The 24,402-nt window shown below is 44.1% G+C and overlaps 2 protein-coding genes and 1 long non-coding RNA gene across 3 annotated transcripts in view; all 3 read left to right on the top strand.

Moving 5' to 3' along the window:
* Positions 1-1,593, top strand: part of PSMD10 (proteasome 26S subunit, non-ATPase 10) — a 34,461-nt gene extending 32,868 nt beyond the window's left edge. The window contains exon 5 of the mRNA XM_032444020.2: positions 1,050-1,593. Within this exon, the coding sequence (XP_032299911.1) occupies positions 1,050-1,059 (10 nt within the window). The 3' untranslated portion in view covers positions 1,060-1,593. The remainder of the gene's footprint in view (positions 1-1,049) is intronic.
* LOC107312825 (synaptotagmin-like protein 2) lies at positions 1,476-19,887 on the top strand. The gene is made up of 16 exons (XM_015860568.3): positions 1,476-1,610; positions 3,188-3,339; positions 6,278-6,371; positions 7,669-7,762; positions 7,940-8,033; positions 8,630-9,748; positions 10,010-10,108; positions 12,073-12,164; positions 12,611-12,712; positions 13,739-13,908; positions 14,771-14,873; positions 15,504-15,665; positions 16,119-16,197; positions 16,761-16,860; positions 17,195-17,400; positions 18,508-19,887. The coding sequence occupies exons 1-16, from the start codon at positions 1,510-1,512 to the stop codon at positions 18,651-18,653; spliced, it is 2,913 nt and encodes a 970-aa protein (XP_015716054.2). The 5' UTR covers positions 1,476-1,509; the 3' UTR covers positions 18,654-19,887.
* A 1,611-nt stretch (positions 19,888-21,498) lies between these two features.
* Positions 21,499-22,932, top strand: LOC146760986 (uncharacterized). The gene is made up of 3 exons (XR_014945692.1): positions 21,499-21,629; positions 22,122-22,214; positions 22,793-22,932. It is a non-coding gene; the product is annotated as an uncharacterized LOC146760986 (long non-coding RNA).
* Positions 22,933-24,402: the final 1,470 nt, after the last annotated feature.

Consider the following 24,402-nt stretch of genomic DNA (forward strand, 5'->3'; position numbering starts at 1 on the left):
TTAAGCTTTCTGCTGTCCAAACATTATTTGATAATAGAGTTTTTATGGCAATGTTCATTCACTTCAGTACTTGGACATGCCAGTCCAAGAGGTGCGTTGTGTGGAGGCAGGCTGAAGAGGGGACAGAAATAATCTGAACCACAGCTCTGAGGAGCACCTGCAGGACCAGGAGGCATTGAATGTGGAGGCTGAGGGCAGATAAAGCAGGCACACTGAGAGTGATAGAAGCCTCGAGGTTATGGAATGGGCATATGATGATTGTCAAATTGTATTTGCCATGGAAGTTGGGGTTTGTTCGTTTTCAGTGTCCTGGCTACCAAGGCTGTGGCTCTGGGAGAAAAACCCAGGGATGATGATCCACCGTCAGCAGATGGGCTTTGGCTCAGTGGGAAAGTCCCACCTGGTGAGCTGGGAAATATTTACATGGATTCAAGCAGAACTTTTCCTCCCTTGGAGGTGCACTTTACTGCCCTCCGGTTGGCCAGGAGGAAAGACAAGGAATAAAGCAGCACTGTGACATGTGATTTACCTTCCCTTCACACCATGCAGCCTCTGGCTGTTTTTGGGCTCTGCTGAAATGCTGAGTGGTCAGACAGCAAAGATCAGTTCAGCACAAGGCACAGTGCACTGATATTAGAAAATTAGCAGCCTCTGGCATTTCGTGGCCTAACATGCAGCAATAATAACTGCAGATTGCATTTTTCGATTGCTTTACGAAGGCTGACTGCTTCTTCTGTTTCATTTAGGGCAGGAAGGAATAAGGAACGGGAGAATGGGGATAAAAAACAAGCAGGCAGTTTGGCAATTCATATGCATATCTTGCTTAAGGCACGCTGAGTCAACTGTTTACCTGTTAGCAGGAAAGCAGCTAAAATAAAATCCCATCTTGGAGAGGTTAGTGCTGTGCGAGATGCTGTAGGACGATGAGGAAAGTAGGGCAGCTTGTTTTGGAACTTGTGCTGAAGAGCAAATACCAACCCCCAGCGTACGCATTCGGTTACCATATGTCGCACTTATCAGAAAGGCAACTTGATGTTATTTCTTTGCAGGGATGCTTGAACTCCACGGAGGCAGACTTCCCTGCTGAAGGAGGCGCATGCCAGAGGTGCTGGGGGTGCGCTGAGCTTTCATGCCTGTCGAGGCAGGCGGTGAGCTTGCTCCTTGCTGTGTTTGCCTGTTGGATTGACGCTGGCTTCCAAATTGCTACGACTGTGCCTGAAGGAAAGCGAAGGAGCCTCATTTTGCTGAGAGTATTTTCCTGGCAGGAGAAGGCACACATAACAGCAAATTGTGCCAGGGAAGAGCTGCCTAGAGCCTGGAAGTGCAAGTCCAAATGTTAGTGCAACTTCCACTCAAGCCATGCTGTTGTGAATGAAGCCCTTTTGCTCCAGCCTCACCTCGCTTGGCACACTGGGGGCTGCCCATGGCATTGCAGCAGGCTGAGCTGGATTAGTTGCCGGTGTGTCATTGCTTCATCTGCCTGAATTGCTGAAGAACGTTGCAGGGAACATGTTGGACTTGAGCTTCCTGACTGAAGAAGAGTATGAGAAGCTGATGAAGGTTCTGCAGAGAGATGCAGAGCTGAAGAAGAAAGATGGAGATCGCATCAGGTGAGACAGCACTCAATAACAGCAAGTCGTGAGCTCCAGCATGGGGGATCTTTTACATCTTTTAGGGGAGTGTGTGTATGTCCGTGTGTGTGTGTGTGTGTGCACAGGGAGGGGTGCAGGCTGTCCCTTCCTGCCCAGATCATGAAAGATCTTTTAATTGCATGTCCTGCTTTTCAGCCCGCCAGCTGTCACTGCTGTCCCTGCTCTGCAGGACTGTGGGGCTGGTCTCTCCTTTGGAGTTAGTCAGTAGCCCTTTCCTGCTTTGGGGAAGGTGCTGATTTCTCAGTGGCAGAGGTCAGCACAGAAGAGCATCTGCTGCCTTCTTTTTCACACCTAGTAGCACAGAAATCTCTCACAGTGTTTTTAAATGAGGTTTTACATTCTCATCTCCAAGGTGGATGTGCATACAGCATCCATCATGCAGGCAGAGAGAGGGACAGTGAGAGGCCCTGTGAACTGCCCAAGGTTTGCAGAGCATCCTAGGGCTGGAGTCAGCTAATTTGGATTGCTTGGTGCTGTCATCACTTTTTAAATGCCATCCATGTTGACAGTGTGCTCCAGGCTTGGGAAACTGGCATCAAATTCTCCACTGCTGTAAATTAACAGTTCAGTGGGTGTGGATGGCACTGTGCTGTATTACCCCTGATAAGGATGTCTTTGACTTCTTGGTGACCTGAAAAAGAGTAAAACCTGCGTTGGAGGGATGCTCTGGGCTTGAAGGGGGAGTGAGCAGCCTTGCAGCAGGCTCTTGCTTCTCCCCTGAACTGAAGCATTAAAAAAGAAATAAATGGTTTTTCTTTGTTAAGGTTGTGCCAACAGGATTAAAATATGTGCCTAAATCTCCACTGACCCAGCACCCTGACAGGTCAGATGGCTTCTCAGGTCTCCAGGGACTCTGAGCTGTGGTAACTGTAGGAGGCAGTGGCAGCCAAAGGTTTTTACACCAAACAGTCATATAAAAACAAAATGGAAGAAAGTTAAAATACAGGTTAGCACACAGAGCACTGACAGATTTAGGTGCCAAAAACAAGGCATGGGTGTGCCCAAGCTAGTTACAGTAAGAAAAGCTGTGCTCAGGAAGGAGAGCTGTTTGTGTGCCAACATCAGCATGGCAGCAGGAGCAGGAAAAGAAGTGTCCAAGGAGAAGGGCCAGGTTGGTATCCTGAACTGCATAATTTATTTCCACAGTTTGCAGATCTGATCCAAGAAGCTTTGCAGTTCATAAAGAGATTAATAGACAAATAAAACAAGCGCAGGACCTATAAACAGTCCCACCCCTTCCCAAACCCGTGGGGCTTCAAATAAAATAGACAAAATCTTATGAGGTGACTCAGTTTAGAAGCTGTAGTTTGTAAAGGGTGAAAACCTTTGCTTGCAAGGTGCCGTTTGTTTTTCCAAAACAAATAAATACATCAACTAATTTTTATGTTAGCTTGGCCCTTGTGAGTGCAGAGAATGTCAGGATCTTTTGTAATAGTAGGTAGGGGAAATGTACATACTGCTGTTCTGAGAGTAGCTCAGGGAAAGTTGAAACCTTGGAGAACTTTTAAGCATGTAACATTTTCCTCAATTTTCAGACGGATACAAGGCTCCATCAAGGATGAAAAGAAGAAGAAGTTTGTAACAGGTGAATGGTTTTCAGAAGTGAAGGCAAAACGGTTTCAAGAAGATTTAGAGGGTTCGGATCTGCTTCGGGCATCAATCAGAAGGAAAAAAGGCAAGCTAGAAAGTAAGTATGTTAATGTGTGTCTTAAGATTCCAAACCAATGGACCAGAAAAAAGTGGTCAGGTATGTGGGTCTTCCTGTACTGGGAGGCTTTCGGGAACCAAACTTCAGTTTAAGAGACAGATTTTGTGCCATACTTTCAGTACTGGAAAAAAAATATCTGTTTATGAAAACCAGAACCCAAGGGAAAAAATACAGCATGGCAGTGGACCAAAATAAAAGTTGTTTACCAGCTATTTGCAGTAAATGCTTTTTTCCCATTTCTTGTTTATTCCAAAATGTCTTATTTGTCAGAAGTCACTAGTATCATTTCTTGTCACAGAAGCAAGGAGGGAGGGTGATAATGTGGGGCAATTTCTAGCATCAGATTGATATGTGTGGGTCAAAGACCCCTCCATTTCCCAGGCTCATCTGGTGACAACCACCAGCCAGCTGTTCTGACAGGCCTCTGGGATGGTGAGGTCGGTCACAGCTCTGCAAAGGCAGAGAGTACCTCTCATCTTCTGGCAGAAATTTGCCCTCTCTTGAGAGAGAAGTGACAGTCCAAGCCCAGCTTTTTTATTGTTATGTACAATGGATCAAATCAGATTTGGCAGCGCAGGACAGTGAGAAGAGAGCAGCCCTGTGTGAAATGAGCAGGACTGTGTTTTGAGTTCAGATTTAACCAGCTTGATGCTGGCACTTTGTGCTGAACACTTGTGCAAAGCAGAACTGATTCATATCTTGTCCTCACCACAAAGACAGGCCAGCCAGCGCCACAACAGGATGTTGTAATGTCTCACACAACTTCCTTGATCTGTCAGAGTGGGTAGTCACAGACATGGCCAGTGAATTGGTGGCTGCTGCTGCTCCAAGGAGGCAGTACCCCCGGTGGCCAGCTCTTTGTATAGTCTACCACCATTCCTAATACAAGGACCTTATAACTGGGCACTGTTCTTTTGTGGTATGGTCAGGCTTGTCTTCCATCTGTCCAAAACCCAAATGCCATCTCTACTAGTTTGGTTCAACTATCTTCTCTTGGTTTGGCTGTATCTGTGGGACAGCAGTAACACAGGTCATTTCTTTGTTTACTGGGCCTCAGTGGCCAGGATCTAATTAATGTAACATATTCTCCCCTTTCTGAACCCCAGTTTAGTTTAATCTTCTTAGCTTCTCATTTTGCGGACACATACTTGAAGTTAAACAGTGGCCAAGGACTAACTGAGAGCCTCATTTCCCTTTGCATTTTGCTCATCCCTCTCAGCTCTTGTAGCTTAGCATAGAATCATTGGAACCTCTGATGCGGAACTGGCCCATCATAATTCATATGAAGTTGCTTTTATCGTTAGTATTGAGGATTCATTATGTCATTAAATTTACTATTTTGACATCCCTCCAGAATGCTAAAACATGTTAAAAACCTTTTACTATTTGGCAGGCTTGCCTGGCCATTTCTGCAGGGCGTGCTCTGCTTTTTGAGGATGTGCATTTGTGATTTAACTCTTACCACTAATCTGTGTGTATGAGACATGGCCTAGGGTTATCATCTAAAATAATCACCTCATTAAAATAGCATTCATATACAAGTTATGTTTCTGCGATTATGTTAGGGAATCAAATGAGAAAATTCCTACCTGGAAAAGCTTCACAGTATTTGCTGGCAATTGCTGGCATTCCTTCTGCATGGCAAATGGGCTGAGGAAGGCGAACATTCGTGCCTGCTGAGAAAAAGGCCCAATGAGCTTTTCTTGAAGGAGGGTTTTAACCTTCAGAAGAAAGGGCTTTGTGGCTCCCTAAGGGCTGTCACTTTGGCTATTGATTATAGTAGAAGGTAGTAATAATCAGCAGCAGTATAGATCTATAAAGTACACAGATGCTCTCTGAATTTAATCTACTGTCTTCAGAGCAGCACAGATGAATGAATCTGGTGATACATTCTCCTTGAGCTTGTGTGAAGGGGATGAAAGCTACTTATTGTCTGGTGGAGAGGCCATGTTATCCCCTGCCCAAACACATCAGTTCTGACAACACCATTAGTGCTTCCTTCTCCAAGGTCGTGTCTGTGTTTTAGAGTGATAGGAAGTGGGTAAAGCAGCTAGAATATTAAAGGTGGCTCTATCAATGCACATTTATGTACAATCAAGTTTAAGTGGTCAGACCACTACCAGGTTCTGTTGGAATTTGCCTCCTTTTCTGTCTGACGCTGAAGTTACCAAGGGTACTTTGTTAGGATCGATTATTATGTACTGTTGACTTCTGTGTTTGTGGCTCTAGAAGCCAGGTGTAGCTGTGCCAGTGGCTGAACCATTTTGAAGGATGGTGGGGTTTTTTTTATTGTTGTTTGTTTTTGACCAAATTAAGCTTGGCTTTTCATTGCTGCTTGAGAGCTTAATCCTGTTGGTTGTGCAGTAGTAAGAGCCTGTTTGCCAATTAAATGGCTAATGCAACATTATACCTTGGCAGGCTGCTTTAAAGGTTACTGTCTTCTATTGTTTTGTTTTTGATTCAGGGTCTCTGAGATCTCAGAAGACATAGCTGAGCCTTGTGCCAGTAAAAATAACAAGGATCTCCACATTAACTCTATTGGCCTCCTCCTTTGTTTGCCAAGATCAGATGACTGAGTAAAAACAGGAAACGGCTGAATTTAAATCCTGGAATGGATTAACTTTATTCACAGCCACTGCATTGTCTTGCGAAAGTTTCCAGCCAAGCAGCAGCTCCTGGCACAAGCCAGGCATTAGGCAGCTCTCTTTGGGTGCACAGATATGTGGAGCCTGGGGGTGCCGTGGCCTCTGGGCAGTGTGAATGATGCTGCCATGGAGCATCCCCCGCCCCTGCAAAATCCTCAGGGTTTCAGCTGGTGGGACTCATTTACCAAGCTTTTGCTGTCTTCAGATAAAACACAATGCTGTTGCAAGCTCAATTACATGTACTTTCTCGATTGTCTCTGTTAACATTACAGATGAGGTCAACGAACACACTGGGAGAAGTCTGGAAAGCAAAGAGGCCTCAGGTCTTCCCTTCACTGAGCATGCTGCTGGCACAGGGGAGGAGAGGTAACCGCCACTGCTCTTGTTCCTAACAAAAACTGAATGCTGCCCATTAAATCCTGTTCTTTAACTGAGCTTCCAAGACCACATTAGTAATAGGCTACATAGAACGCTTTTAAAACCCTTTTTCCAGGAATTGTCAGAGTATCCTCCCCTAATAACTAACGTGCTTATGCCAGAAAGGTCTTTTCCTGCATGATTTGATAAGGAGTCAGTAAAATGGAAGCTGACTCTAATGCCAGGATATTCTGGGTAGTTTTTCAAAGTAATTATGATTTTTATTTGTTTAATTTTTCCCATGGAGCAATGCTAACAAAATGAACTATTTTAGGAAATTGCTTATTTCCTGCTGGTGCCAACCACTGCATTCAGTGCTCAGCACTCACCATCATGGCTTGGTAGATTTCATGTTGTGCTGACTGTGCACAAATACACAATAAAAGAACTTCAGCAAGCAAATGAGTGACCTCACTCAATGTTTGCGAACTATGGAGAAGCCATTAAAATATCCACTTTTTTATTCATCGTTGCTTCCATCTCGTTTGCATTCTTCTGTCAGCAGAATGAGGAATCATACTTCACAGGTGGCGATTGCTGCAATTATTAAATAGGAGCCTTGAAAACACGTCCAGACCTCCTGCAGCTGAACAATGGGTGTTGTTTAATAAACATGCTTTACTAGCATGGCAATGGTCCTAATGATTTATTGTGGGAGTCCTGCAAATGTTGCTTTGATTTTCTCATTCAACCCTAAATGCAAAGCATTCCCATCTGAAATCTCATCAGTGGCACAACCTGACTGACCACTCTTCTCCATCTGGAGGGCAGCTGTCACAAGAAACTCACAAAGACAGTAGAACTCATCAGGCAAACTGCCCATGATATATGTTTATTTTATTAATGTACCAAACACTTAGTAGTTAAGTTATGATACAAGTATGAAGATTTTTATCCCCTACTATAGTAACATTGATGGCTTAATAATTCCTGTGGTTTTTGTGTTTCTAAATTAATCCAGTTGTGCTGTGGCCTGGCCTGAGGTGTGTGTTGATAGGCCTGACCTGTTCCTTCCTGGACCAAGCCTGAAAGGGCATCTCCCTCTTAGGAGGCTTTTGGGCTGTTTTGGCACTACCGCACTTATCTGGGCAGCCTTATTCTGGGCAGAGTCAGTAGAAAAAAGTGACAAAGCAGCTGAGCGGAACTGAATCAGTGTTGAAGGCTGCCAGACTACCTGTGCAGAGGATGCCCTATCCAGTACATCCCTACCGCTGATCTCCTTGCTCATTGTTTTTCTGCTCCATAGATCCGGCACACCTGCTCTTGATACTGCAGAGGAGCCTAAAATCTTGCCAAAACCAAAGCCGAGACTTTCTGCCTTTCTGTCTGCATCACACAAGGTACTATAGTCCTATACTCTGTGTTTAGTTTTGCTGTTTCTTGGGTCTCCACACAGTCTGTATCTACTGACCAGGAGCTCCACAGACTGTCCTCTCTGGTTTCTGTGCTCAAATAAATGGCATTTTTTTCCAGTCTTGCAAATGGAAATATGTTGACAGAGTTTGTTTTCCATTCAGAGATTCAGTATACATGATGTTTCTTCCTCGGAGAGTGACACTGGAGCAAGTCCCACTGCAGCTGCAACAGACAGCTTGCATTTGTCTAGAAAAGGTAAAGTTTTTGTTCAGTGAACTGCTGACATTTTCATTGTTTAGAGTCAAACACCAAAAAACATATTGCTTTTTTTGTGCATACAGATGAATAGCAAAGAGCTTTTCTTAACTTGACCTGTAAGAATGGGCTGCCAGTATTCGTATGAATTATGCACAAGGCAGCAAGAATCAGGAAAAACTCCTCAATGAATAAAACACCTCTTGGCTCTCAGTATGGTTAACTGAGTACTTGGATAATAATCCCTTAATGCTCAGTTCCAAGTTACTCTTTCTTTAATCTCCTGCTTGGAACATGTGATGTATTTTGTTATGTAGCAAATAGATAGCATGTAATCTGTCAAGCTCACAGCAACAATCTAGAGCTCAGTGACATTTGTCCCTCCCTTGGTGCAGAAAGAAGGGCTGAGTTTTTCAGGCTTTTCATTCAGATGAAAGGGAGCTTGCTGGACTCTCAAAATAGGGAAGAATTAGGAACATATTGGTAATTTCTAGAAACACTTCCTGGCTTCCCTTTGAGGACCTGCAGCCCAGACCTTCCAGGGAGTTAGGATATGGTGTGGTGGGATGGGTTGTGAGCATTTGTTCTTGCTGTAGGTAATGGACTGTCTCCACCGCCTGACAAGCTTTCAGACGATGCTGTGCCACAGCCCAGCTGTGCAGCTGAAGAAGCTGCTGGTGGAGCCACTGGCACCATAGCAGGACCAAAAAGTGCACCAGAAGAAGCTTATGCTCCCAGCAAGATACCTGTTAAGAGGAAACCAAGCAGAAGTCTCTCCAGATCGGAGCAGTTTGTGAATCACCTGGGGCCAGCCGAGAACTACCTTGAAAAGAGAGAGCTACTGTCAAGCCCCAGATTGCTGACTACAGAGGGGGAAAGCAGCCAGGCAGTGAAGTCAGGCGTGAACTACACAATCTCATCAATGAGTAATAAAGAGGAGGACATTGGCCTTGATCGTGAGCACTTCAAGAATTTGAAGAACTTCTGGGAGAAGGGAGCAGACTCTGTGGTGATGGGAAGCATGCCCGAGTCCTCAGGCTTGCTGGAGGCAGATGGCCCGCAGTTCAAGCTGTGCCGCTCGTTCTCCGTGCAGTCAGGCCATGGCCAGAACAGTGAAGAAAAACCTGGGGCCTTCACCAAAACAAGAACCCCTTACAAAAGGACAATAGCTTTATCTTCCAGTGAGGAAGAACCAAGCTATGTAGCTCCTGTGAGGAAAGGATCCATTTCCATTGCTCCAAGGTCTACATATGCCAAGAGCAAAGGAAACCTGGTTACAAGAAATAATTCACTGGGTGAAAGCAATGGGAAGCCATTGGTGCCAGAGGAAGAGAAGGCTGTACAGCGCAGCTCCAAGAAATCCAGATTGCCTGTGCGAGTGCCTTCCATCAAAATTGAGTCTCCTACCAAGGAAGTATCTGGCAGCATGTTTGAGCCAGAGACGCCTACAGAGAAGTTTATCGTGGCTGAGGAGCGCAAGCGCGCAGTGAGTTCTTTGGCAAGCAGGGCACAGACACTGATTGAGCCTGTGCTTGCAGGTGGTGACAAAGATGATGAGAAAGCACAAAGATCTGATGTGGGCACTCATGACAACATGGAAATAAATGGAGAGCTGCCTGAGGAAAAAACATGCCAGTCTTCAGAGCAGCCAGCAGCCAGTGAGCTGGCCGGAGGGAGAGAAGCTGTTCAGAAGATGGACTTGTCTGTTCATTCAGGTACTGAGGGCTGTAACTGCACCCTGGGAAACCCCATCAAGTGTCACATCTCAGACTGTTTTCTTCCCTAATATTTCCAATTTTGCATGTTTTCTTTGTTTCTACATCTATACTGTATTAAAGTAACTTTGTGTAACTGTACAACTGCAGTGTCTTCTAAGCAGAAAGACTAACTGGGAGAGAGACATTCATGCTTGCTGACATCCTGCCCATTTGTATTTGTTTACTTACCATGTCAACTTGACTTTTCATATATTCCAGAGGAAGATGGGGATCATTCTCCTGCTGCTCAGGCCTTGGCCCAAGCAAATAGCATTAATCTTGCAAAGAGCATGGTGAACATTTACACAACCACAGAGAGTGAGTAATGCTTTTCTTTCTGCATTTTAGTTTGAGTTTCTTGAAGGCAATATATTATGTATGAATTCTGCATCCCTGGTGCTTCTGTGCTAGTACTAAGCAAGGAAAATGACATATTGTTTCATCATCAAATTAGAGAGCTTATAGTGCCTAAAATTAAATTGAAGGCCAGGAAATTACAGCTAGATTGATGACATGTCCCTCAGTGTGCACAGCAAAATGCAAACGGGCTTCAAACGGTTGGCAAGAATCTCTCTCCTCTTCCACCACTGAGTACCATGGGACCTATATGGCAGCCTGCTCAGTGGATCAATCAGATGTGGCAGACCTTGCATCCAGCATGTGAACTGTGCCACAGGCTGCTGTCACACGCTTGCTTGGGCCTATATCTGGGCCTTTCCCACAGCAGCCCCAAATTGCTAGCCTGATCTCCTCAGGCACCAGCTGGGACACACTTCATGCTGGCAGTTCCTCTTGGGAAAACCAAGAGAAACTAAGGAGGAGGCAACCAAGAAAGTGGCAGCAAAAGCTGAAGAAGCCCATGGCCAAGAAACCTGTCTGTGCCATCAAATAGCCCAAGAAAGCAGTAGCCAAGGGAGAGGGTCTGGAGGAAGGCAGCAGCAGCCTCTGTGGCCAGGAAAACCAGTATATGTTCCCAAAAGATGAAAACTGGCAAGCTCAAGAAGACAGCTATGAGTGTGCCTAAAAGCAAAGGGGTATGGCCAAGTATGCTGGGACTGAGTCAGTCAGGTTGTGGATGTAGTGCCCAGGGCAGGGTAAAGCAGCTTACAGGAAACAGTAAGGCCAGTTTAAGTCAATGTGATCCCTGGTTATGGGATGGAGGAAAGTCCCCTTTGGGCTGTCAAAACCAGCCGGTGAATGGGCATGCTGCACTGACCTGTCTGTGTGCAACTGAACCATGCCATCCTGGAGCCTTGTGCTAAATGTATGCCCAGTCATATGGTGCAGTGATGAAGTCAGAAAACACAATAGCTCAAAGCTTCAAGTCCCACATTGCCATTCAGTGATGTGGTCTTTTTGCAGATGAGAAAGATTTTAGCCTTACATTACAGCTTATTTAGAGCTACAAACCTCATCCTAGGAAACCTTCTGCAGAGTTGCACTTCTTTGCAGTATAACAAATAGCCTGCAGAAGAGGCTAAACTTAACACCTTACTGATTGCTGGAGATATCAAGTAGCCCTTTGGCATTCTGAGCAGTGAGTAGTGTATCATCAGGTTAATGCACAGCAGTGGTATATAAATGCATATGTCATCTGAAAACAAGCCAGTCGTTTTGGAATGAGATTAGTCATCAAGGAAGTTACTGAGAAAAGATAAGTACAGAGCAGATAGGTTTTATTTAAACATTTAAGCAGTTCAGTAGCCATCTTTTTAAGTTGTTATGGAAGTTGATACGGTTTTGAAGCTTTCTTTTTTATATCAAACTATTTCCACCTCTTAGCCCGTTTAGCAGTAAGTTTGAGAGGTGGTTGCAAGAGTGAAATTATAGTTCTAAGTATTTTACAGCTCTTTTGTACAGGAAAATGTTGTTTACACATGCTATGAGATGGAAACATGAGCGTGTTTGGTATCTTTGATGGGGGGCAGATCCGCATGCTTTTATTCTAAATTAAATCTACACAGCTAGAGAAAATGCAGAGCAAAGAAGTTGCGTGTGCTTCGGACAGTGGATAAATTGAATTAGCCACTAGAGGGAGTTTGAACACTCCTACTCAGGAATGAAAACACATTGAGAGTGGCTTTATAGCATTAGCTAGTGAGCCCACTGTGTCCTAGGGAGAGCTTGCCTTCAATGACCAGTGTCAGAGCTGGGTCAGGTGCCTCCCACAAGATTTTCCTCCCTCCTTGTGCCTTTAAACAAACAAACAAACAAGTGACTTTCTTGTGATTTCCTGACTCTGACAGTTTATCTTGATGCCTCTTTTCTATTTGTACTTACAGCATACAGTAAACCTCTTGTGATACCCCATCAATTTCTGGAACCTGAAAGAGTCAAAGAACTGAGCAGATCCTCTCCTCTCCTGTTGTCTGAGGTAGGACAGATAGCAGAAATGGCTGAAATAATTTTCCCAGCATCCCTTAAACAGCAGTCGGGTCCATGAGAATCTCTTTCTGGGACACTGGCAGTACCTGCCCTGGAGAATGCTTTGGTTATGTCGTAAAAAAATGATACGAATTATAAAAGCCGTAAGAAAAAAGTCCCTATTAGTCCACACCAACCTTTTGGTCCTGTCGGAGTTTTGCCTCAAGTCACAATGTTATGTGCCCTTCCCAAGAGTCCGGCTGGTTTGGAGGCAGTTAATGATGACGTTTGCTGCCGGTCAGAGGCAGTGCCTCTGGGGAGATCCCCTGTGCTCCCCTCCACTCTCCTAACATACTTACTGCTTCGTGTGTCTCTGCTGAGCTATTGGTTTTCCTCTGTAGTGTTGGGAAGTGCTTATACAGCAGAGCATAAAGATGCTTGTTATTTTCTGAGCAGACAGAATCAGACACGGCTTCGGAAATCAGCTTCCAGTTTAGCAAGCACAAAAAGACTCCTAGCATTGGCAGCCACTCCTCCGACATGGCATCTGTCTCCTCGGTAGGTATTTAATGCGTATGTTTCGCTAGAAAGGATCTCTCTGTTGGATGCAGTGATGCTGCATTTAGGCTGATGAAGATGACGTGGCCTCTGGAGTATCACGTTGCTTTCTGCATGGTACTTGATTTAAAAGGACAGTGATGGCTAATTACCTACATTATAAAACTGTCTTCAGGTACTATCTCAAATTAGAAACCCTTGTTAGACAAATTCAGAGTAAGAGGCAGCCTCTGCTCCAGAGTGTAGAGCAAAGTGTGCTGCAGCCTGGAAGAGAGGAGTGGCCTTTCACTAGGTGGGGAAATTACACACAGCTATTGAGTGACTCGTGGTCCAGCTCTGAGAGGGTTGGGGCTGCAGACTGGTGCCCTCTGCAAGCAACTCATTAAAGGGAGCTCAAAATTGGATAACACCAGGATGATTTAGAAGGTCATCTTGTAAGGAAATTTGATGAAAGCTGAGTGCATTTCATTAGGCAGTTTAAAAGGATTCCTCAGAAACAGTGTTTTGTGGGGGGCTGTTTAAAAGTGCTTTAATTTACTGTATTATTATTATAGGTAGCTCCAAAGTGTATATGTGAGATTTAAAGAATATATGTGAAGAAGAACTTGTAGGGAGAGGTCAGGAATGCGGGTAAATATGTTATTTAAATAGCTTTAGCTTGGGGTTACTCTAGTCTTTCTAGTCTGTAGAGTCTGGGAGCTATAAATGAGCCTTTTTTGTCCAAGTGACATAAATGTGTTTGAGAATCTCATTTAGGATTCTCTGTTGGGTTGAATGTCCTGATGGGATGAGAAATGTATCTCCTCAGACTGAGAGAAGGTATTTAGAAGGTTCTTATAGGTTACCATAGAATTTAATTTAGAAAGAAAAAGTACAGCTGCAGATGTTCACCATTTCTGTATCAAGGACGCAGTACTAAGGACAGACAGAGCAGATTGTTTCTCCAAAAATGCACAATTTTGTCCAGAAAACAGATCAGAAGAGTGCGTATTTCAGTGGTGCTGACCTTTTTCTTCCACCTGGCAGGTGAGTGGCAGTGTCCTCAGTGTGTACAGCGGTGATTTTGGGAGTGTGGATGCCCAGGGTACTGTGGAATTTGCACTAGACTATGATGAGAAGAACCGTGAGTTCCAGGTTCATGTGTCCCAGTGCAAGGACCTGGCTGTTGTGGATGAGAAGAAAGACAGAACTGACCCGTGAGTGATGCTTTGCTTTGGTTCCTCATGACTTGTCTGCTGCTGAATTTTGTGTTCTGAACAGCTTCTTTTTTTTTTTTTTCTTATGAATTTTCTTGTAAAATGCCATCGTTTCTTCCTACCTCTATACTTCTGGTGCATGTTTACTGCTGGGTCTTCCCTAGCAGTAACCACTAACCTTGATGGTGCTAGAGCCACTGACATCAGTAAATATGTTACCACAGACATATATCTGAATAAGATTAAGAAAACCTTGATCACTACAGGAACATTTCTTTTTATCACTGAAATATATTCACTATGTAAGTGTTTGAAACTTGGTCTCCCTGTGGTAAATACGCTTTAGTACTAACTCTGGTGATGTAGACATATGTTTATATGGAAAGGAAGTCTGAAAGGAAGCGCCATTATGAGACACAATGGTAATTGTACAGAGGCTAGTGATCCCCATTTTAAAAGATGGTAAAGATAACCCTGAATCTGAACTTTGAAAAAGAGAAATTTATAATCAGGGTTCTTGAGACATTCCACCTCTTCTCTCTAATTTCACCCAGATTTTGAATGCACAGATTTGCTATAGTTATGGGCAGTTCAGAAAATGGATATATGTCCTTGCTGGCTTTCTGCACTGCTTAGAGAACTGCTTGTTCTGTTCTGAAGGTTGGCGGCATCCACCCAACCCTTGTGAGATTTATAACTTCGCATGCAAGACAAGTTAATATCCCAGCAGGTTCCTCAATTAGTTCTGCCCTTAAAGAGTCAACTTGCTTCTATAAATTCCATGTCACCATCCAGAAGTCTTGCTTGCTTATTAGATAATGGCAATACTGAACAGTATTCAGCTATTGTTTTCATTTTCCAGGTATGTTAAAACTTACCTGCTCCCAGACAAAGCTAGAATGGGTAAGAGGAAAACCTCAGTGAAGAAAAGGACAGTGAATCCTGTTTACAACGAAGTGTTACGGGTAAGAATACATACATGCTCTGGAAACCTGTGTTGTGGCAGGCACGTATCCCTGGTCAGGTCTGGAAGGACCCTGTCTGCTTGACTGGGCTCCTTTGCTTGTCTCCTGCTGTGCTACTCTTCCCCTGGTTTCATGAGGGCAAAGATGTTGGAGGATTTTCTGTACTCACTTGGGTGGCACCCAAGATTTCTGTGACAAACTATACAGTGACCTTTGGAAGAAGAGACCTGTGAGTCTATGCTGCCTTCAAGTCAGAACAAGGAGGTATTCTTCCCTTCCCTATTAAGAAAGGTCCTTATCCTGTGATCTTGCTTGTCAAAGGACAGAGGATTATTTAACAGTGCCCAAGCCTGTGCTAATAATTCTTGAAAAAATATTGTTGTTTCTTGATGAAGAACGGAGCGCTGAATTTCCCTGTCCTCAGCAGAAAACTGTTGTCAGGCTCACCGTGGCTGTCAGGCTGCAGCACAAAAAGAGATGTTCAGAATGGGGCCAGTTCTTGAGAGCATGTGTGTGGAGGGGTTTAAGTGTCTTGGAGCTAATTCAAGTGTTTGAGTAGTATATTTCCAGTTGTGAGAAAAATTGGAGAAAAAAAAAAGTGATCAACCCGATTTCTCTTTCTTCCTCTAGTATAAAATAGAGAAAATGGTATTGCTGATCCAAAAATTAAATCTCTCTGTTTGGCACAATGACCCACTGGGACGTAATAGTTTCTTGGGAGAGATTGAATTAGACTTGGCCAGCTGGGACTGGAGCAACCGGAAACTCAACTGGTATCCACTGAAGCCCCGGGTAAGTGCATCTCAGCTGCAATTCAGTTTCCCAGCCCAATCCCAAAGCCTTTAGGAGTGGCAGAAGTTCTTGTTGGCTGCTTGGGCCATGTCCTGTTAACTCAAGGATTTTCCTGCTGAGCCCCATCTGCCACGTCTTTGGTGTAAGTGGGCATTTGGCTGTAAGCCAGTGGTTCCTGCAGCTGGAGCCTGGACTTGTATGCCCTAGCCAGAGGGAAGGGAAGACTCCTCTTCCCTTGGTGAATTTGTCTAACCAGACAATTCTGAAAAGGCTCTGAATCCCGAAGCATTATGTTTGAGAACAAAGTCACAGGGTAGCCCTGAGATTAGACAGTCCCAGCTATATAGAAGCAGAGCATGTCTATTTGTCCCCCTATATTTGAATCAAAAGCTGTTTGCCATGCTATGCTAACACGAGCCCTCCTTTACTCCGTCATAACTCTTTTTATTTCAGAGTCTTTCTGCTGTTAACGGTGTGGATCATCGAGGAGTGATGAATTTGTCTATTAAATACGTCCCTCCAGGAACCCTTGGTAAAATGTATTTCATAAATTAAGAAGTATTGCCTGTCGGTGTGCAGCTTGTAATGCTTCATTGTTTTGTGGGCTGGTTAAAGAGTAATCTCATTAGTGCAAGATCATAGAGATCAGCACAAAGGGACAACCACAGTGCTTGACTGCACCATCTGCAGATTACATCTGTTTTTCACATATTGGATTTACAGGGAAACTGTACAGAGAGGAAGGGCTCAACAAGCTTAAACTCGCCAGCTGTTATGGGCACTACAGGCACTATGGGGTATTGTGATGCTGTAGCAATAACACACAGCTCCTCTTACTCGTGGGACAGGCAGAAGGTTGGGTTTCTCCAGTAGTTCCTTCTCCTTTCCTGCATCAATGCATCACTGGCAGGTTGTCAGGCGCCCCCTGCAACTGTGATCATGGTACTGTGGCACCCAACAGAGAACACAGCTCCAGATGAGTGGTATGCAGAGAGGTTGTATCACTGCTCCTTTGGGTCCCTGGAGAGGAAGCTCGTTGTCTTGCTAGCTATTGCTGGGGCCGTCATGAGAGCTTTCTGTTGTACTAAATGGCAGGTCCCAAGAATCCTCCCTCTGGTGAAGTTCACATTTGGGTCAAAGATGTCAAGGACCTTCTGCAGTTGCGTCCTTCTGGAGTTGACTCCTTTGTGAAATGGTAAGTGCCCATTTTGAAATATCCTCTTGGGCATCCACAGGATGGAATTAAAACCCATTTTCTTAGTGTAAACCCTTCTCCTAAAGCAGGATCTGTTAAGCACCCTTCCTTTCTAAAAATCTTTGCTTACAAAATTGATTTTCTTGGGGAAAAAAAAAAAGTTTTCTTCAAGGATCATAATCCTTCCCCATTGAATCTACAGAGATTTCTTATGTTGAGACCCAATTCCTCCTTACTTCAGATCTGAGGCCTGTTTAGGCCCAGAAGGTTTGTAGAAGCTAAGGAAACCCCATGTGAAATTTTACATTCCTTGCTGTATTTTTTCCCCTCAAAGCTATGTGCTTCCAGACACAAGTAAGAAGAGCTACCAAAAGACCCGAGTCGTAAAAAGAGACACAAACCCTGTTTTCAATCACACTATTGTGTACGATGGGTTTCATACAGAGGATCTGAAGGATGCCTGTGTTGAACTGACTGTGTGGGATCATGAAAAACTAACCAACCATTTCCTTGGAGGAATCAGGCTGGGCCTTGGGACAGGTAAGTGGTTTCCTTTACATTAAGTGAATGCCGTTGTACTGTTGCTGAGCCAAGTGGTATGATGGAAAGTTGATGAGCATTTTGCTGTTAGGGAGAAACCAGATATGGAGAGTGTGTAGTTTCTAAGGGGCTTTGTACTTGCACTGTGCCTGAGATGGAGGGGGCCCCGGTACTGTGATAGTAACCCTCTATTCCCACATTTTCTGTCATATCAACTCTCAGGTCTGGCAGAATTCAAGAATCAGTGTGGGTCCAGCAGAGAATTTTCCTGCTATTGTAAGAAAACAGGCAGCAATGCAACTCAATATTATATTGCTGTTCCTCCCAGGGCAAAGTGCTCAGAGCTGAGGACAAAGAACTTGAATGCCATGTGGGACAGCACCACCTGGTGACTCTGTCCTCATCTCCTTCACTGAAATACTTCAGTAACAGCAGGACTAACTAATATTTGGAAAACAGAGCTCGATGCAGTAGTAGTTATCTCAGTCATTACTGAGACAACATCAACAGTTTGGAAACTGAGTTGTTTAGGTGTAGATTAAGGTGTAATTATTATTATTTTTAATTACTTTTATCAATTTAGATTATGAAGTGCTCAAAGAGCACAGCAGAGGTGCCATTTGCTAAGCATCCTGTCCTAACTTGCAGTGTATCCCATGCCTGCCTTTGGCAGACAACGTTCAGTTTGGTATTAAAATACACACTTTTACACCATCATATGTTTGTTTCCTATACAAATGAAGTGTAGAGCAAAAGAATTTTAACAAATACCCATTCCTATTCACTACAAATCAAGGGGAATGCAAAACCTTGTAGACCTTCTTCACCACATCAGGAATAGCTGTACTGGACTTGAGCTCAACATTGTTTTCCTTGCTGGGTTATTTTTAAGATTCTTGTGTTTTGTGGCTTTTACACTGAATTCTTATGTAAGATTGAGATCATTAGCAGAAGAACAGGAGGTGATTACAGTGCAACTCCCTGACCAGAACTCAGCACCTTTTAGGTTAATACCCTACCTGCAGCAGTTATATCTCAGTGAATACTATTTTGTATGGAGTGTCTTTATGCAGCTCCCAACATTATTATCTCCTCATTTTTCTTCAGGTTTGAGCTATGGCATCCCTGTGGACTGGATGGACTCAACACAAGAAGAGGTGGCCTTTTGGCAGGAGATGATGTCTGCTACCAATGAATGGATTGAGGGGTTGCTGCCACTACGTTCATTGGCAGGGAGGAAAAAACTGAAATAACCTACTATGTGTTCTAGAGCAAGGCTGAACGTGTTTGTTAGATGTAGAAAACTTCCTGCCCCGAGGTGATAGAGACCACGGGGCTGGCAAGCATAAGGTTAGTAAGACAATTAATGGGCAGCACTTTGGAGATGTTAAATGTTAACGATTTGTTCCCTGACAGAGGACCTGGAATGTGCCAAACTAATGCTATACTTGATTTTGAACAAGAAGAAATGTTACCTTTTTATTTAATGAGTGTATTTGAATCCATTAAGCGCTGGCAACATCAGCAGGAAAGAGGAGATCTAGATATTTATTTATTTTTTTACTCTTTCTTGTACTGTTTTTTGTTGGTTTTCTTTTAATCCTTGCAGAGATGTAGTTGTACTGTAGCTTCACTATGGTGTTACTCGTATTTACCTGCAAGTGGTGCACTTTGTACTTTATGTAGAATTGCTCCAAGTCGCCAGCCAGCACAGCCTGAGAGTGAGAGCTTGGCATTTGTCTCTGGTGGCAACACATCTGTACCATGAAAGAAACTGAGATCCAGGGTAAATCTAAAGAAAGAGAGGACTATTTGAAGCAGAAAATGAAGCAGTTTGAGGAGGATAGCAAGCAGGAATTCAATATGTTAAATCCTTTCTGCTTCAATACAAAAGAGAAAAGAGATGGTCCTGCGGCCAGTAGGGCTTTGCAATCAGGAGCTGCTTTCGTAGCTTTCCCACAGGCTTCTTCAGTGACCTCAGGCAAGTTACTCTATTAAAACACAGTTTCAGTGCAATATAAATTGAAGCGCTTGCCTAAGTGTAAAATAACATTACATTGCTAATGGACCTGATAGCATCTTTGAAATGCCTTGTGTGCAAAACATTTCAATATAAAATAATGATGTAGGGAACAGTCTCGTGTTAGCCTGGCATAATGGGTCAGGAAAAATGGTTAGAACTGCAATGGAACTCAGGAGATCCTGGGAGAGGTAAACAGGGAGTGAATGAATAACAAGGGAAGCTGCAGAGCTGAGTCCTGTGGTGACCTCCTGCCTCCGTGTGTTCCGCTCCCCTTCTTGTCTGACGCCTGTCAGATGGTTGTCCAGAGCTGGAGCAACCTTCTTGCCAGTAATTGTAAGAGCTTTGTGTCTGACACGTTAACAGTGGTAGAGTGATGTTATGGATGCATTTTGAAATGCAGCTCTGTAATTTGTACTTCGGATGTACATATTGTGATTAAATAGAATGGTTTTCTTTAGTCATTAGCTGGTCTCCTTGTGCCTGTCTTTAGCATGGTCTGAGTAGGGACACTGCAAGCAAAAGAGGTGTTAGATTTTATCATGTGAGAATAAACCTTTCATGCCCAAGGGTAAGTGAAATGTTGTGGGGAAATATATATTTTTTTGTACTTCTAGTTCTGTGAATACTTTTATATTCTCTAATGTGTTGATTTTTTTTTTAACTCAAGCAGCACTAATATTCAGCTTAGCAAAAATGGTTCTAAGTAAATGAAAGTAAACTTTAATGGTTAAAATAAGGTTTTTTTCATGAAATGGGGACATCTGGGAGATAATCAACAACTTTCATGGCAAACAACAAAGGTTATGCTTTTGCAATTGGAGGAAGATAATACTTGAAAATGTACCAGTTATGGTACTGAAAGCACTAAGACAAAGTGCATAGGGCAGCAGAATTGATGAATGACCAACATAATGAAGGACTTGATCTATACAGCATGTCTACCCAAAGAGACTTTATGTGGGTTCCAGCCTGGCATCACTTGTTCACCAAGGTTTTCTCCTTTAGTACCTCCATGGAATAAAACAGCAATGCTGGACCTAAGGTAAGAGTCTTAAGTAATTAGCTTTCCTCTCTAGATGCTGAACATGTGAATATTTATGCATACATATAAGATAACTTCCACAAAGTGGCCTGCTTGTTGCTGGCTGGTTGCACTGAGTTACCTGCAGGACTGCTGTTCTCACCCCAAACATTTCCTTATCCCACAGTGTTCCTCCCAGGGGGATTTCTGCTGTACGTGCAGGTGAGGTTGGTGCTGCTGGGGCCTTCAGTCCAGACAGGCCGAGCTCTTCCTCCAGAGGGTTTGTCTGACTGTTTTCCATTGCAAGCACAGAGCCATCCCTCCTGCTCCTCCTCATGTACACACAGTTGGGATGAGCACTGCTGTTACACAGCTGGAGCTGAACGTGTTTGGTCTTTCAGAAAATTAATGTCTTTTTCACCACTGGTGCTAATAAAGGGGAGAAGTCAATGGCCCAGCTTCATGCTGGAGTGATGGCTGCTATGGACTTGGCCCAGGACTTTGTGAGCAGGCTGTTTCTGTATTCGGACTTCTTTGAGGATTTTTGTTAATCTTTCAGTAGCTTGTTTATTTAAATTAAGCCCTGATTAACTTAAGGAGCTTTCTTTGGCATTTAATGGCTTATCAGAGTAAAAGATTACACTGCCAAACCGCATATGCATTTGCAACGCAGCTATATCTGAGGTACTAAAGTTTGCCGTGTCTTATCTATTTCACTTACTACACAGAAAGCACTTTATCAGGGAAAAATACAACAGCAAAACTAAGGTGCTTTTATTGCCAGTGACACATGGGGGAGTGGAGCAGTTTGTGAGTGTAAGGTTAGTGCCTGTTTGTGTGTGGCTTATGATGCTGACATTTGTTGTCTGTGCCGGCTACATATGTAAACTCAGGGCCGTAGGCTTTTGATAATGTGAGTTGAATAGTAATTGTTAAAAAAATAATAAAAGTTGAAATATTTCTGATTGTGTTTAGTAATTCATTGTAGAATGGGCTAAGCAAAGTCTTGTAAAGTGTCTGCAGTTGAGCTGTGCAGCTACTTCCTATGAATGGTCTGCATTCGAGAGTAAATGTGCTTCCTTATCTAGATAACTATTTATTTGAGATCTTACAGGCAAGAAGAGAAGAGAAGGCAAGATTCTGGAAGGCATTTCTTCCTCCTCATGCACGTGTGATCTGTGGCCTGTATGTGTTCGGAACTGTTCATATCACGGGTAGCAGGAACTATCACAGATAATTTGGAAACTAACTGAAGAAAAAAAATAACTGCTGTACCTTGAATAACATCCAGCAGATGAGTGTCTGAGAGAAGATGGAAAACAAGTGGTTGAGTTAATTATCCATTACTAATATTTGCTCAGCTTTATCCTTCACCAAGATGGGGAAAAAGAAATGAAATACTGTGATGATTCAGGGAGTAAATTATGCTGCCTGAACAAGCCCATGCAGTAACATCTATTGAAAAGAGATATTCTGTATTTTTGAAGGCTTGTTAAATTGACCCAAAAATGTATCATATAGAAAACCTGAATACAGAAACACACTTCCATTCCTGATAACTGAGAGTGTGTGTATTGAGCACAAAGCTGGTTGGTCAGTTTGTATTATTTGGCCATTTTGGATAGCTTCCATAGATGAATATGTTCTTAATTCAGCTGCCTGTTTTCCACCTGTCAGGTTTGTCTGCTGTTATTGTTCCAGCAATGCCTGGGAGAAGTCTCTTGCTGCGGAGGTTGTCAGAAGGCGTTGGGATTGCAAAGATGCCGTAAGGTATGTGTTACTGGAGCTGCTCACTCAGCAGCACTGCTCTGCACAAGATATTACTGATGCGCAGAAAGCTCCCAGAATAGAGATCCCTTCCCATGGGATCAGCCAGGAGGATCAGCCACTTCTCCCTAGGGAGTGTGCTCTATGTAGCAGCATCTTGTAGCTGCAGCTCTGCTGTGAGGAACAGGGTATCAGCGAGGAGTTGGTGGAGGTCCCTGGGGCCACGAGGGCACTCTGAGTGTGGTCTGACCTTGCAGAGCCAGCTCTTGGTCTGCTGTGAGCAGGAGGGAGCTCATTTGTGATGAGGTTGAAACCAAAGTGGATGGCTTAGGGGAGCCCCTTCCCACTTTTGGAATGTTTATCAACTTCTCCCATCCTTCTGAACGTGCCAGTGTTTGGAGGGTGCTGGATCCGCTCAGAGCAGCACAAAACTGAGCTCTAGCCTCCAGGAGGGCTGTGCAGAACTCACTGCTAATGACTTTCTTCTGAGGGAGACATAGGCATGGTGGAGAGCTGAAAACGTCTCCTTCAGGCCTAGAGGATCTCAGCAGCTCTACACCAAGTTCCCTTTTATTTTACAGCACCACACAGCCAGTCCTGCTGCCCGCAACCTGAAGACCCTCACAATTAGCCTACAGCAAGAACTATAGCTTCTGATAAAGGCTTGTGTTTAGAGGCATAGAACAAAGTGAACACAACTATATTTTGTTTTTTCTTTCTCTGCACACCTGCCTGTGCTGCAATAGACTATAAACTTGAGATGCTTCTGATCGGAGCAGAAAGCAGATTTCATGCATCTAGCAACCTGTAATGCCATACTCCTGGCTTGCAAACAATCCAAAGCAGCTCTTGAGCTGTAAGCTCAAGTGCTGGGCTCAGAGGGGAAGCTTAAGAGCTGCTTTCTGGCAGTATAAGTAGTTCAGACGCCCACTCTGTAGGAAGAAAAATCACAATAACCTCTTGTCTCCTCCTCTCTCTCCCACTCACCATTACTAATTTATCCTGATTGTAATGGCTTCTATTTGCTCTAAGCAGATCCTGTTCCCTTCCTAAGACCTGAACAGCTACAGGGACATAATATTCCCAGTGGAGGATGTGTTCTTAGATTCAGGCAGACTCGGGCAGACATAATGATGGGAGCCCCCCTTTTTCAGTCAGCCAACCCATGGCCATCTTAATGTGATTGTAATCTGAGATAAAACACCTGGTGCTGCATGTGGAGAAACCCATCCCATGGTATTGAGCTGTCTTTTCATTTGTTGTCCAAAGGGAACATTTTGCAAATGTTTTATGTCTCTTCAGGAACCCAGCCACCACTCTTTGTACAAGCTGGAGTGGCTGGAGCCTGTCCCTTGTGTGTGTGCTGTGTGTGTGTGCAGCTCTGCCACTTGCAGGGGTGCAGGGACAAGCTTATCCTCTGTGCGCTCCCACCCGCTTGGTTCAAAGTGTACCAGGGTTTCACCTCCCTGTCCATTCCAGTTGCAAAACAAATGCTAACGCTGCCCTGGAGCATTGCTAGTGACCTCTCTGGTTACCTCTGAGTGATGGTCCCATTCAGCCTGTGCCTGCTCTGCTGCTTCTGATGTGATTCCCCCCCTGACATAGCCTGAAATGGTGATTGAGCACCTGGTGGGAAGGCAGTAAAAACACGGCACCCAGACCTGCAATGGAGGGAGCCGTGAGGGTGGGGAGGAGCAAAGCATGGCTCAGAGCAACCAAAGTCGTCATGGGCTGCAAATCATGGGCATCATAGAAATGACACAGCTGAGTGCCACACATCAGTGCTGCCCGTGAGTCACTGCTAACGTCCTGATAACTCGGATTTATAGGTTTAATATTTTTCTGTGGCTGTGCAGATTGCTTCATCAGTTTTCTTTCCCATCCTGAGGTCCTGTAAATGGGATCTTTGGGTTTGTTGGTTTTTAATAAACGTGCTACATTTCAAAGGATATTGAAAACTTACACTGCCGTTTTTTACTGAGGCACGAGCCGGTCCCGTTTGCAGGCTGGTTTAACATCGCTGTCACTGTGAGGCACTGATTTCAGCAGTGCTCATTCAGGCTCTGGGGAACCTTTTAAAACCTGACCTGATATGTTTCTTAGCCGGGTTGTCGTTACCAGCTCAGTGCTCCTTTCCCTTTCTGTGAACCCAGCCCTGCTCAGGGTGCATCCCACTGCCTGCTGAGCTGTG

This window comes from Coturnix japonica, chromosome 4, assembly GCF_054131305.1.
Source record: "Coturnix japonica strain WE chromosome 4, WE-NBRP24, whole genome shotgun sequence".
NCBI classification, from domain to species: Eukaryota; Metazoa; Chordata; class Aves; order Galliformes; family Phasianidae; genus Coturnix; species Coturnix japonica.